The 15,062-nt window shown below is 49.1% G+C and overlaps 1 protein-coding gene across 9 annotated transcripts in view; it reads right to left on the reverse strand.

The window, feature by feature from the left end:
- The window catches only part of BRF1 (BRF1 general transcription factor IIIB subunit), a 71,799-nt gene that overhangs the window by 42,858 nt on the left and 13,879 nt on the right, over positions 1-15,062 (reverse strand). For 8 of the 9 annotated variants that reach the window (XM_027120791.1, XM_027120794.1, XM_027120789.1 and 5 more), the window contains one exon: positions 1,843-2,016. The exons of the other annotated variant lie outside the window; for it this stretch is intronic. In XM_027120791.1, the coding sequence (XP_026976592.1) occupies positions 1,843-2,016 (174 nt within the window). The remainder of the gene's footprint in view (positions 1-1,842; positions 2,017-15,062) is intronic. 9 annotated transcript variants of the gene reach the window in all.

A 15,062-nucleotide genomic window follows, 5' to 3' on the forward strand; every position in this document is an offset into this window, starting at 1 on the left:
CCTCCATGGGGCGCCGCGCCGCATCCAGGGTCACGTTTCTCCGCAGGCGGCACGCCGCTCCACCGTGTGGGAGGCACCCACCCCTCGGGTGTGGGCGAGCCGGGGCTGCTGGGCCCCGCTCACTCTCCTCCACCCGGGGGCGGGGCCACGTCTGGACCCCTGGACGAGGTGCCCGCCCCTTCGCCCCAGGGGGGCGGGAGGAGCGCAAGGCGGGGAATGGAGCAGCCGCCTCCAGAGCCCCGCCCGCCCGTACACCTGTGTCCGCTCCCCGACCGCCCCTGCGGCCCCCGCGGCTCCGGCTCCGGCTCGGGCCACGCTCAGGAGGCAGAGCGGGGCCCTGACCCGAGCGCCCGCACCTCCCTGCAGCCCCCCTTCCCCCCCACCCCCGCTCCCCACCCCGCCCGAGCCAGGCCGGGGCAGGCCTCGCCGCGGGGCAAGGCGGTGACCACGGACGGAGCTCCACTGCGCCACCTCGTGGGACCGCCAGAGCGCGCAGCTTCATCCCGTCAAGCAACAAACGCTTTTATGCTGAAACGGTACCTTTCAAAAACTGAAAGACATTTTAGTGAAAGATTCTGATATTGAGGGTCGCCCACCCACGCACACTGTCTCGAGGACCCTTCCAGCACTCCATGCAAACGGGGGCGACGGCCAGGCCACCCGCCATCGGGGAAAGCCTGCGCGGCACACGGAAGGAACAGCAGGGGAGGACAGAGCTCGAAGAGGCCACCGCTCCCACGAGAGACCAGACGCCGTGGCTCCCACGAGAGCCTCGCAGGACCGCCTCACAAGGAAGGGTGCGGATAACACGGAGCTACTCCAGCTGAAACCGTGAAAGCAGAAACGCAGGCCTGGCTGGAAGATAAACTCTCTCAAAGCAGAAGGTAAGTAAGTGGGAAACAGGAAAGGAGACCAGAAGACAGGTCAGCAGGGCAGCAGAGTGAACAAAGAAGACACAAAGGGAGAAGCCACAGTGACTCCAGAAGCCGGAGACGGGAGGCCGCGGGGGAAGGGCCGCTGGGGGCACCGCACGTGGACCTCTGAGCCTGAAGACAAACAGGAGGTGCTACAGCCCGGAGAGCAACGCAGCGTCCCACACAGAGGACGCCGAACCAGGGCATCCACCTGTCCCACAGGCGCGCGGGACGCAGGGAGACTAGGGGCACCACTGTCCAAGTGCTGGGGAGACCAACTTCCAGCCCAGAATCCTGCCAGACTATCCCCAAAGCTTGGGCAGAAGGAAGACCACAGGGGGTCAGATGCTCAGAGGCGCCCGTTCTCAGAAGCCACGGGGCACGTGCTGTCACATAAGTACGAGGACACAGGGCCAGGAGCGTGGGTCCTGCAAGGAGAGGCGAGGGGAAAAGAGACACGAGGAGGCAGCGAGAGCAGGGGCCAAGTGGAGGGGCCAGAAAGCCCCAGAAGGCCCTCTTCAGGAAGGCGCGATGGACAGAATTCCCGACACACGCAAACGCCTGCAGGGCAGCCGAGGGCGCCCCACCGTCCAGGCACAGGGGAGAGCAGAGCACCGTGCTCTCGGAGAAGGCGGGGCTGGCGAGGAGGGGATGAGGTCAGCAGCCCCTCGGGACACCGGCCTGGCTACAACTGGCCAACCGCAGGAAGATGCTGAAGAGTCCTCCCCAGGGGCCGAGGGGGGACGGGCACCCAGCTGCCCAGCTCCTCAATCTGTGAAAGTCTCCTATCCGTCCAGACGGTTAATCCAACAAGGTGCTCCAATTAAACACAAACACTAAGCTACTGGGACACGGAGCCCGACAGCAGAGGGAGGCTGACCAAGAGCCAAGATGGGGTCCTCCAAGAGGTCCCCAAACCAAAGGATACGCGGGGTGCCTTCCGTCCGGCACACCAGGTAGAGGCAGGCCGCGATCACGTGGGCCATCTTCCGGCCACGGGTCAGGTGCTTGCTCACGGCCATCTTGAAGAAGTTGAAGGCTGTGTCCAGGCAGTGTTGGTTCAGCTGCAGCTGGTTCCCCAGATGATGGATCTGACGCCTCCCTAGGACACAACATGAAACGTTACCGCGGGTTCCCAACTGTCCGTTAACTGACAACTTTGTTAAAAATAAAAGGGTCACACGACCGCCTCAGCAATTTAAGATGGAAAGTGAAGATCTACCCTTTTCCTTTTACACTTTTAAGTTCACTTTTTGCATGGGTTCCAGTAAAATTTTATGTATGGACACTGGATGCAAATTTCCTATTATTTCACGTGCAGTGAGACGCTCTCCTCCAGGCTGGAGTGGCATCAGGCCCAGGGGGCAAGGGCCCTTCTCAAGGGCCCTGAGCTCAGTGTGTCTGGAAAGGGCTCTGTGCAGGCCGGCCAGCCTGGTGCTGAACACATTAAACAATATGGCCAGCAAGTTCCACACACTCAACCTCAAACGCCCCCTCCCCGTGGGTGAGCTCCCCAGGCTCTGCCTCCTGCTCCCACAGCCAGGGGGTGGGTCACGCCCACCCAGCCTTCCCTAAGGCCCCCCCCGCCAGCCTCGGTGAGGCCACGGACAGCACAGGCAGATTCAGGGAGGGAGGGGCGCGGGCCCTCGCACGGCCAGGATGTCAGCTGACCCGGGCCACAGTCTGCGTCCACACCTCTTAATGAAGCAAGGCCATCTCAGAAGCTGTGGGCCAAAAGACGGCAGCAAGAGAGGAAGCAGACATGCTGCCCACACACCAGCGAGCCATCGTGGGCCATCCCGCACGCGGCAGCGCGTTGCCCTTGTGAGCCAGAGCTCCCACAGCTTCCTACGTCTCTGCTCCAGGCCCAGCCCACACCCACCTCCATGTGCTGTGTTGGCACAGCGAGCAGACAGGTCCCAGCACAGACTCCAGGTCCACCCAGTGTCCTCGGCACCCGAGACCCTCTCTCCCCTGGCGAAGGCCGCCCTACGCTGGGCCAGGGACCTCTGCTTCGCCCACAAAGAGCTAAGAGCCGATTCCGCTGCGCTCTTTGACAAGGACCATGGGCTCAGGGAAGCGAGGGCTGTGTGGTCTCCTCCAGCCTCGGCCGCTAACGGTATGGCCCACACACCCCACACACGCCAACACTGACCGCCGGCCAAAGGTGGGCACCCAGAGAGCCAGCGCCCCGGGGAGCCGGCCACAGGCACGCAGGCTGGCAGCCCAGGGATGGGCCTGACGACCGTGACATCAGGCAGTCAGCATGTCCCAGAAGCGTCCCTGCCCTTTGTGGCCCTGCTCCCTCGACCCCCAGCAAAGCTCGCCTGGAGCCCACACAGCTCTGAGGCCTCTGGTCAGGTTGCAGTGACAAGGGATCACGCTCGCCGCGCCAGAGCCGAGTCCGGGGAACAGCCGACATACTGACCATCTGGACAGAAAGACAGGGAGGCTGGGCACCGGCTCCCCGTCAGCACTGCATGCTCTCACGCCAGACACACCAGACAGACAAACGCGGTCCACTCCGCAGCCCAGCCGGCTCGGAGGTAAACGGGGCGGCGGATGGGAGACCTGCTAATGCCGGGGTCTCGCTCCCAGCCAGCTCCTCAGTGCGCGTTTGGGAGCTCCTGCAACGGAAGGTGAGAGAGAGGTGCTCCCCAGAGGAGCTCACAGACGCCAGGACCCACCCCACCCCCCACACCATGGGCCAGGGCCCCCCCAGCAGCTTGGGGGGCTTGAAGTTATTACAGTAAGTTATAACATCTTTATTGCAATGTAAGTCACGTACTGTAACATTTGCCCACTTAAAATGTTTATAGGTTGAGTGGTTTAGTATGTTCACAGAGTTGTGCGACCCTTACCACACCTTGGTACATTTTCATCACCCAAAAGGAAACCCTGTACCCACTGGCAGTTACTCCCCACCCCCCCAAATGAGTTTTTAATTCACGCAAGTTCAGCAGCACAATTGGCAGACTGAACAAATCATATGACGCAGGCATGTGTGCAGCTTTTAAATGCACGAAGATGTCATTAACAAATGCAAACTCATGTAAAACAGACTCCTGATTAACCAACCACAGCTTCCTCTCCTTGGAATAGTAAATGAATGCAAAAAGGCAACGCACTAGCACATAGGGTGTTCAAATTTTTGACATTTTGTAAAAATAAGGCCTGCTTCTCCCTTCGAGACGGTGGCCAAACAGCATCCTTCCAGGACGGTGGTGACGGCAGAGAGCACGAGAATGAACACAGAGCAGCATGCGGGCAGGCAAGTGCCCCGGGAACATGTGGAAGGAGGGTCTAACCTGGCCCAGCTCAGGAAGCTAAGCCACGACATCACAGGGCTTCCCCCAGAAGCCTCCCTCGGGCCGGAAGGACCTTCACAGCGCCAGCCAGGCCTGTGCAGCTGGCCTGACTCACGGTGCACTAGCATGTCACACCTGTCCCCACGCAGCGACACACTAGAAGCCACTCCCATGGTCACATCCAGGGGCACTCAGAAGCCAATGGGTGCCCCAGGTGGGCGACAGATGTAAAGAGTTCAATTTAAGACCCGCGTTCGTATAAACATGAACTAACAACTGAGAATCTGTAGAAAACGCCAACATGAAGAGGGAGAAACACCAAGCTCCACAAGCAGACTGCTAACAGAAGAGAGCTTGGCAAGCCCCATCATAACCTCAAAATATTAGAAGGATGTCGATTCATAGAAATGTATGAATAGGCTGTAATTAAAAAGACACAGTCCGGGGCTTCCTTGGTGGCACAGCAGTTAAGAATCCGCCTGCCAATGCAGGGGACACGGGTTCGAGCCCTGGTCCAGGAAGATCCCACATGCAGTGGAGCAACTAAGCCCATGTGCCACAATTACCGAGCCTGTGCACTAGAGCCCGCAAGCCACAACTACTGAGCCCGTGCACCATGACTACTGAAGCCCGTGCGCCTAGAGCCCGTGCTCCGTAACAAGAGAAGCTACCGCAGTGAGAAGCCCACGCACCGCAACGAAGAATAGCCCCCGCTCGCCGCAAACAGAGAAAGTCCAAGTGTAGCAACGAAGACCCAACGCAGCCAAAAATAAGTAAATAAAATAAATTTATAAATAAATAAATAAAAATAAAAAGAGAGCTAGAGGTTGGAGGAAGGGACCCTCCCAGAATGCAGCCCCAAAGGAGAAGGGCAGCTGCCAGGTGACAAACCACAGAGGGAGGCTCACAGCTGACATGGGCAGGCCTCTCCCTCCAGACAGGGAGCAGACTTTTAGGCAAGAAGGATTATTAGAAATAAAGAGGGCATGTGATAAGAACATACGAACACCACAGGAAGAAATAACAGCCCTACAGTGTGGAAATTAATAAGGGCAACTCGCTTAAAACGGAGGCAGGAATCCCTGAAAGGGGCGCTCCCACACCAGGCCCTCCTTCCCAGCTTGCTTCGCGCTTCTGGGCAGGAAGAAGCTGGTGCGCTGCCCTGGGAAGAGGAAGGAAGATTTTCTCCCGGCCCAGCAACAGCCCAGCCAATGAGAAACCGCCACCACCCTCAACTCTCACTTTCCTTCAATGGAGACTGGAAAACCTTCAAAGCAGTCCCGCCCAACTTCCTCCTTCCCCCGCCCCCCCCACCCATAAAATAAGGCTCCTCTCCATTGTTGCAGGACTTGCCTGTGGTTTGCCATAGCTTGGGGGTCCCGAACTGCAATTCCCCTGCCTCTCCCGAGTAAACTCATGTTGCTGGTAACATAACTGGCTGTTGTATTTGAAGGTGGGCAACAGTATGTACTTAATAGCTTACCTTCAAAACATACAAAGTAAAACTTGACAGAACTAACAGGAAAGGGACAATGCTACCTGACAGAATTCCGAAGACTAAAATGGTGCAGGGATGAGGGCCTTAGCACAAAAGGCGCTGCTGCAGGAAAGATCTGCTGAGGGCCACTGGGAGCAGCAGGCAAGGCTTCAGGGAGAAGCAGGGTATTGCACAGCCACTAAGTTCCTCCCTGCAATCTTGCAGTAACATGTGCACATTAACATCCCCCCTCCCCGGGGAGGTGGACTCAGTTTCCCTCCCGTTTCTGAGCGCGGCTGGACTCAGTGAGTTGCTTCTAAGGGACAGAGGATGGAAAAGAAACACGTGAGACATTTTGTGGAGGACCCTGGCAGTGTTCTAGGCCAACATCACCAGAGCCAAGTCACATGACCTGAGGTAGCCCTGTTATGGGGCAAAGAGAAAGGCGCCACGTCTTTGTGGGATCTCCCCCCAGAATCCACAGCAAACTCAAACTGAGGAACCTTCTATAAAACACCCACCCAGGACTCTTCCCGTGTGTCCAGGTTGGGAGAAACTGTCACAGATGGGAGGAGACTATGGAAGGTGAGGCTACATGCATCCCGGGGGCCCTGACTGGACCCTGAAGCAGAGAGGGCATGAGTGGGCAGACCGGGACAGGCAGCCAGGTGTGCAGCGTCGTCAGCAGCCCTGTGCCACGTGCCACACCTTCTCAGCATGGATCACTGTGCCAAGGTTACGGACCATGTGTGTGTTACCGGGAAAGCTGGGAACCGGAATGCTCAGGACGCTGTATCTGCAACTCTGCTGTAAGTCTGCAGGTCTGACACCATTTTAAATAAAAACTTTAAAAAAATCCACAGAACTAAAAGGAGAAATAGCTATCTGTAACACAACATGGTAAATCAACTATACTTCGACAACAACAACAACAACAAAAAAAAACAAAAAAAGAAATAGCTATCTCAAAACTTGGACGTTACAGCTAGACCAAAGCTTAGAGAAATGTACATCTTAAATGCAAATATTAGAAAAAGAAAGCCTGAAAAACTGATGAAGTTTCCAACTTAAGAAGCCAAAAAAGAATAATGAACTACACAGAAGATGTGGAAGAAAGAGAATAATAAAGAACAGAACCCAATCAAATAGCAAACAGACAGCAGATCAACAAAGCCAAATGCACTCTTTGAAAAGATTAACACAATTGCTAAACTGATAAATTCCGAGCAAGATCAATCGAGAAAAAGGGATAAAGCATAAATTACTAATGTCAGGAATAAAAGGGGAACATCACTAAAAACCCAGGAAACACATTAAAAGCATAAGAGAATATCATGAAAGACTATGGCAACAAATCTGAATTTGAATCACTGAAACATGTTAAATTGAAAAGCACATCTTACCAAAACTGACAAGAAGAAATAGAAAACCTAAGTGGGCCCAGTAAAATCCTATTTAAAATTGTCCTGTTAAAGAAATGTATCTGTAATTAAAATCTCCTTACAAGGAAAACTCAAAGCCCAGATGGCTTCGCTAGTAAATTCTTCCACACATTTAAAGAAGAAACAGGTAAATCACACACAGCTCTTAAGAGAACAAAAAAAAGAACAAGGTGTCAAGACCCAATGAGATTTATTCCAGAAATGTGGGGTGAGCTTCCCATTCACAAAATCAATCGGCGTAATCAATTACAATAACAAAATTAACAGAAAAAATATATCATCATTTCAATAACACAAAGAAGCATGTGACAAAATGCTAACATCATTCTCAATAACAGAGAAATACTGACCACTTCCCATCACTGTCAGGAATCAGACAAGAACACCCAATCCCACCATTCTATTCAGCACCTCCCTGGAGAGTGTAGCAACACACAGCAATAAAAGTATAACAAAGCCCTGAAAATAAATGATGACCATAAAGACGGGAAAGGAAGAAGCAATAATGTCTAGTCCCAGACCACATGAGTGTTAATGAAGGAGAGAACTTATAAACTATTAGATTTCATAAGTAAACGAAACAATTCTCCACAAATTGATCTATAGATTCAATGCAAATCCCAATCAAAAAACCGGCAGGTTTCCCTGTGGAAACCAACAAGCTGATTCTAACATTTATTTTGAAACGCAAAGGAGCTAGAATGAACGAGCTAGAACAACAAAGCTGGAGAACTCACACCACCACGTTATCACTGGAATGCCCAGCGATCAGGACCATGTAGCACTAGCTCAGGACAGACAGACCAACCGACAGCAGTTACAGAGTGTGTCTGTGGTGTCTTACCAGAGTCTGGAATTGACTCCTCCGTCTACGGCCACTTTATTTATGGCAAATGGACCAATGCAATTGACTAGGAAAGAATGGTCTCTTTGATAAATGGTGTTGTAACTGGATGTCCACAGTGAAAAATGCAAACCTCAAGGGAGCGGATCAAGATGGTGGAGAAGTAGGACGCAGAGCTCACCTCCCACAGATACATCAAAAATACATCTACAGGGGCTTCCCTGGCGGTCCAGTGGTTAAGACTCTGCGCTTCCACGGCAGGGGGCGCGGGTTTGATCCCTGGTCAGGGAACTGAGATCCCACATGCTGCGAGGTGCGGCAAAAAATTTTTTAAAATAAATAAAAAATACATCTACCTGTGGAACTCTCACAGAACATCTACTGAATGCTGGCAAAAGACCTCAGACCTCCAAAAGGGCAAGAAAATCTCCACGTAACTGGGTAGGACAAAAAAAAAAGGGAAAAAAGAAAGAGAGAAGGGAATCAGGACAGGACCTCTGCCCTGGGAGGGAGCTGTGAAAGAGGAAAGCTTTCCACACATGGGAAGTCCCCTCACTGGTGGGGAGATCTGTCAGGACAGAGGGGAGCACAGAGCAGAGAGAGACCTGCACAGAGGATCGGTGCCGACAGGCTCTCCACAGTCTGAGACGCCCGTCCACGGGGACCGGTGAGGGCTGGGTGCTGAGGCTTGGGCTTTGGAGGTCAGACCCTGGGGAGAGGACCGGGCTTGGCTGCACGAAGACAGCCTGAGGGGGCTGGGGTGTGGTGCGCCACAAATGAGGGAGTCCAGAGAGGCAGGGCACCACTGTTGGGGGGCACACAAGGAGAGGAACAGGCCCACCATAGGAGCTTCTTTGTCCATGCTCTCACGCGGCAGGGCACCGCCTGCAAGAGCTCTAGGGGCAGGCGCTAGTCGCTGCTGCCATCTCAGACCTCAGAGGCAGTGCGGGCCAGCGCTGCCGAGGGTCCTGTGAGCAGGTGCAGGTCACTGCCCCCACCTTCCCGGAGCATGGGCAGCCCACCACTGCCAAGGGTCCCTCGACCCGGCGCCAACCACTGCCCCATCTCCCCGGAGTACGTGCAGCCAGCTGCCTCCACCAGGGACCCATGACCAGAAGCCAACCGCTGCCCCGCACCCCCGGGAGCATGCGCGTGGGCCATGCACCTGCACGCCCCTCTCAAGGGGATAAAGGCCGGCACATGCTGAAGAAGGAGACAGCAAGCGTCCAAAGCAAGAACAGCCCTCACGCCAAAAACATGTGAAACCCACACAAGCTACACAGAGATGTGCCAGCATATACAGAGCCCTCCGGGACGACAGCAGAGATTTGTTTCTCCTGAACTCACAGAGTAAGGGAAACATAAACAAAATGAAGAGGCAAAAAAAAAAAAATGAAGAGGCAGAGGAAGCACTCTCACTTAAAAGACCAAGAGAACTCCCCTGAAAGAACAGTGAAACCTCTGCAGTCTAACAGACACCAGGTTCAAAAAGTCAGTAATGAAAATACTGAAAGAATTAAGAAAGACTATTGACAGAAATGCAGATTACTGTAGAAAGGAACTAGAACTAGAAAGAGGAGCAAAGAAAAATTAGAAAATTCACTTGCTGAGACAAAAGCTGAGCTAAAGGCAGAAAAGCAGAATGAATAATGCAGAAGAAAGAATAAGTGACCTGGAGGACAGAATAGTGGAAATTACCCAATCAAATCAGCAGACAGAAAGCCAAATGAAAAGAATGAACGCAATATAAGAGACATATGGGATAACATAAAGCAAGCCAATGTACACATAATAGGGATTCCAGAAGGAGAAGAAAGAGAAAAGGGGACCGAGAATGTGTTTGAAGAAATTATGGCTGAGAAATTCCCAAACCTAAAGCAGGAAACAGACACCCAGATACAGGAAGTATAGAGGGTCCCAAACAAGATGAACCCAGACAGACCTACAGCAAGAAATCCTGTAATGCAAATGACCAATGTAGAGACAAAGAGAGGACCCCAAAGGCGGCAAGAGAAAGACGGAGTTAATTGCAAGGGAACTCCCGCAGGGCGACCAGCTGATTTCTCTGCAGAAGCACGGCAGGCCAGAAGCGAGTGGCAAAATACACTCAAAGTCTTGAAAGAAAAAACCCTGCAACCGACTGTAGGACACGCTACCCAGCAAGACTATCAGGTAGAATAGGAGAAATAAAGAACTTCTCAGACAAGCAAAAACGAAAAGAATACAGCAATACTAAACCTCTCCTGAAAGAAATACTGAAAGGTCATCTCTAAATAGAAAAGCAGCAAGAAGATATAGGAAGGAGGAAATCACAATCGGACAGTAAATCACTTAAATTATCCAGTTAACAGATCAAAAAGAAAAAAAAAACCTGTATGTGAAAGCAATGATAAACACAAGGAACAACAAAAGGATAAACATGAAGATGTAAAAAGGGACAACAAAATCATAAAATGTGGGGAAGGACAGTAAGAAAATGCAGATTCTTTTTCTTTTTCCTTTTTTTCGGAATGTGTTTAAGCCTATATGACTATCAGTCTAAAGCAAGCAGATACAAGAAGGCGTTGACACACCTGAAAAACAGGGCAACCGCAAGTCAAAACTATACAACAGATTTACCAAAACCAAAAAGAACACAAGCATGAAAGGAAATCATCAAACCACAAAAAGAAAAACAAAAAGAAAGGAACAAAGAAGAAACAAAGAATCAACTGCAAAACAAGGTCTGAAATGGCAATAAATATATATGTATCAATAATTACCTTAAATGTCAATAGACTGAGTGCTCCAATCAAAAGACACAGAGTGGCAGACTGGAGTTTAAAAAAACAAGAGCCAGGCTTCCTTGGTGGTGGATCAGTGGTTAGGAATCCACCTGCCAATGCCTGGGACACGGGTTCGAGACCTGGTCCGGGAAGATCGCACATGCCGCGGAGCAACTAAGCCCGTGAGCCACAACTACTGAGCCCATGTGCCACAACTACTGAAGCCCACGCACCTAGAGCCTGTGCTCCACAGCAAGAAAAGCCACCGAAATGAGAAACTCACACACCGCAACAAAGAGTAGCCCCCGCTCACCACAACTAGAGAAAGCCCACGCGCAGCAACAAAGACCCAACACAGCCAAAAGTAAATAAATAATTTTTTTTAAAAAAAAAGAGCCTATAACACGCTGCCTACAGGAGACCCACTTTAGAGCAAAGGACACACACAAATTGGAAGTGAGGGAATGGAAAAAGACATTGCGTGCAAACTGAAATGACAAAAAAGTGGGAGTCACACTATTCGTATCAGACAAAATAGACTTTAAAACAAAGGTCATGAGGAAAGATAAAGGACACTATATAATGATAAAAGGATCAATACAAGAAAAGGATTTTACACTCATCAACATATATGCACCTAATATAGGAGCACCAAATACATAAAACAAATACTAACAGATAAAGGCAGACAAAGATAGGAATACAATAACAGTAGAAGACTTTAACATCCCACTCATTCAATGGACAGATCTTCCAGACAGAATCAATAAGGCAACAGAGGTCCTAAATAATACAACAGTTAGACTTAATTGATACTTTCAGGACATTACATCCAATAAAAAACCACCAGAATACACATTCTTTTCAAATGTACATGGAACATTCTCTAGGACTGACCACATACTAGGGCACAAAACTAACCTCAACAAATTTAAAACTACAGGAATTATTTCAAGCATCTTCTCTGACCAAAATGCCAATGAAACTAGACATCAACCACAGGAAAGAAATGAGAAAAAAAAAGAAGACTACATGAAGACTAAATAACATGCTACAAATACCTTAAGACAGACAACAATGAAAGCACAACCATACAAAATCTATGGGATACAGCATGAGCAATTCTTAGAGGGAAGTTCATAGCAATACAGGCCTTCAAAAAACAGGAAAAATCTCAAGTAAACAACCTAACCTACCACCTAAAAGAATTAGAAAAAGAAGAACAAACAAAACCTAAAGTCAGCAGAAGGAAGGAAATAATAAAGATCATGGAGGAAATAAATGAGATAGAGATTTTAAAAAATAGGGAAAAAAATCAGTAAAACCAAGAGCTGGTTCTTTGAAAGGGTAAACACAATTGGCAAACCTCTGGCCAGGCTCACCAAGAAGAAAAGAGAACCCAGATAAACATAATAAGAAATGAAAAAGGAGAAATCTCACCTGACACCGCAGAAATACAAAAAAAAAAAAAAATAAGAGAATACTATGAACAACTATACAGCAACAAATTTGACAACCTAGAAGAAATGAACAACTTTCTAGAAACATACTGCCCACCAAAACTGAATCAAGAAGAAGTAGATGATTTGAACAGACCAATCACTAGAAGTGAAATAGAATCTGTTAAAAAAACAAAACAAAACAAAAACCTCGGGCTTCCCTGGTGGCGCAGTGGTTGAGAGTCCGCCTGCCAATGCAGGGGACACGGGTTCGTGCCCCGGTCCGGGAAGATCCCACATGCTGCGGAGCGGCTGGGCCCGTGGGCCATGGCCGCTGGGCCTGCGCATCCGGAGCCTGTGCTCCGCAATGGGAGAGGCCACAACAGTGAGAGGCCCGCGTACCGCAAAAAAAAAAAAAAAAAAAAAAAAACCAAAAACCTCCCTACAAACAAAAGTCCAGGACCAGATGGCTTCACAAGCAAATTCTACCAAACATACAAAGATGAATTTATACCAATCCTTCTCAAACTCTTCCAAAAGAATAAAGAGGAGGGAACACTCCCAAAGACATTCTATGAAGCCACCATCACCTTGATACCAAAACCAGACAAAGACACCACCAAAAAAGAAAGTGACAGGCCAATATCTCTGATGAACATAGATGCAAAAATTCTCAACAAAATATTAGCAAACCGAATCCAATAACACATAAAAAAGATCATACAGGGCTTCCCTGGTGGCGCAGTGATTGAGAGTCTGCCTGCCGATGCAGGGGACGCGGGTTCATGCCCCGGTCCGGGAAGATACCACATGCCGCAGAGCAGCTAGGCCTGTGAGCCATGGCCACTGAGCCTGCGCGTCCGGAGCCTGTGCTCTGCAACGGGAGAGGCCACAACAGTGAGAGGCCCGTGTACCACAAAAAAAATAAAAATAAAAAAGATCATACACCACGACCAAGTGGGATTTATCCCAAGTTCACAAGGATGGTTCAACATTCGCAAGTCAATCAATGTAATACACCACATTAACAAAAGAGAAGTCCAAAACCACATGGTCATCTCAAATGATGCAGAAAAAGCATTTGACATGATTCAACATCCATTCATGATCAAAACTCTTATCCAAGTGGGAATAGAGGGAACATATCTCAACATAATAAAAGCCACTTATGACAAACCCACAGCCAATATAATACTCAACAGTGAAAAGCTAAAAGCCTTCCTGCTAAAATCTCAAACAAGACAAGGATGCCCACTCTCACCACTTCTATTCAACGTAGTATTGGAAGTCCTAGCCAGAGCAATCAGACAAGAAAAAGAAATAAAACGTATCTAAATTGGAAGGGAAGACGTAAAATTGTCACTACATGCAGATGACAGGATACTATATATAGAAAACCCTAAGGACTCCACACAAAAACTACTAGACCTAATAAATGAATTCAGCAAAGTAGCACGATACAAGACCAACATTCAAAAATTGGCTGCATTTCTTTACACCAACAATGAAATATCAGAAAGGGAATGTAAAAAAAAAATACCTTTTGAAATAACACCAAAAAATATATATATACATATACACATAGGAATAAACCTGATCAAGGAGGTAAAAGACTTATATGCTGAGAACTATAAAGCATTAATAAAGGAAATTAAAGAGGATTCAAAGAAATGGAAAGATATCCCATGCTGTTGGACTGGAAGAATTAATATTGTTAAAAGGGCAGTACTATCCAAAGCAATCTACAGATTTAATGTGATCCCTATCAAAATACCCATGACGTTTTTCACAGACAGGAACAGATAACCCAAAAATTTATATGGAACCATAAAAGACCCAGAATTGCCAAAGCAATCCTGAGGAAAAAAAACACAGCAGGAGGCATAACTCGCCCAGACTTCAGACAATACTGCGAAGCTACAGTAATCAAAATGGTGTGGTATTGGTACAAAAACAGACTTACAGATCAATGGAACACAATAGAGAGCCCAGAAATAAACCCATACACCTACAGTCAATTAATCTTCGACAAAGGAGGCAAGAAAATAAAATGGGAAAAAGATAATCTCTTCAGCAAGTGGTGCTGGGAAAGTTGGACAGATGCATGTAAATCAATGAAGTTAGAACACACACTCACACCATACACAAAAATAAACTCAAAATAGCTTAAAGACTTAAACATAAGACATGACACCATAGGGACTTCCCTGGTGGCGCAGTGGATAAGACTCCATGCTCCCAATGCAGGGGGCCTGGGTTTGATTCCTAGTCAGGGAACTAGATGCCACATGCATGCCACAACTAAGAGTTTGCATGCCACAGCTAAGGAGCCTGCATGCTGCAACCAAGGAGCTGGTGAGCCGCAACTAAGGAGCCTGAGAGCTGCAACTAAGGAGCCTGCCTGCCACAACTAAGACCCGGCACAACCAAATAAATAAATAAATAAAGGACATGACACCGTAAAACTCCTAGAAGAGATCACAGTCAAAACATTCTCTGACATAAATTGTACCACTGTTTTCTTAGGTCAGTCTCCCAAGGCAACAGAAATAAAAACAAAAATAAACAAATGGGACCTAATCAAACTTACAAGCTTTTGCACAGCAAAGGAAACCAGTGATAAAGAATCTGCCTTCCAATGCAGGGGACTCGGGTAGATCCCTGGTCAGAGAATTAACATCCCACGTGCTGCTGGGCAACTAAGCCCTCACACCACAACTACTGAACTCGTGCACCTCAACGAGAGAGCCCATGCGCCGCAAACTACAGAGTCCACATGCCGCAACTAGAGAGAAGTCCAGCGCTGCAACGAAGAGCCCAAGCGCCACAAAGAAAGATCCTGCACACCTCAACAAAGATCCTGCGTGCCACAA

Source organism: Aethalodelphis obliquidens, unplaced genomic scaffold, assembly GCF_003676395.1.
Source record: "Aethalodelphis obliquidens isolate GAN/ISIS:26980383/991018 unplaced genomic scaffold, ASM367639v1 scaffold21, whole genome shotgun sequence".
In the NCBI taxonomy this organism is placed as follows: domain Eukaryota; kingdom Metazoa; phylum Chordata; class Mammalia; order Artiodactyla; family Delphinidae; genus Aethalodelphis; species Aethalodelphis obliquidens.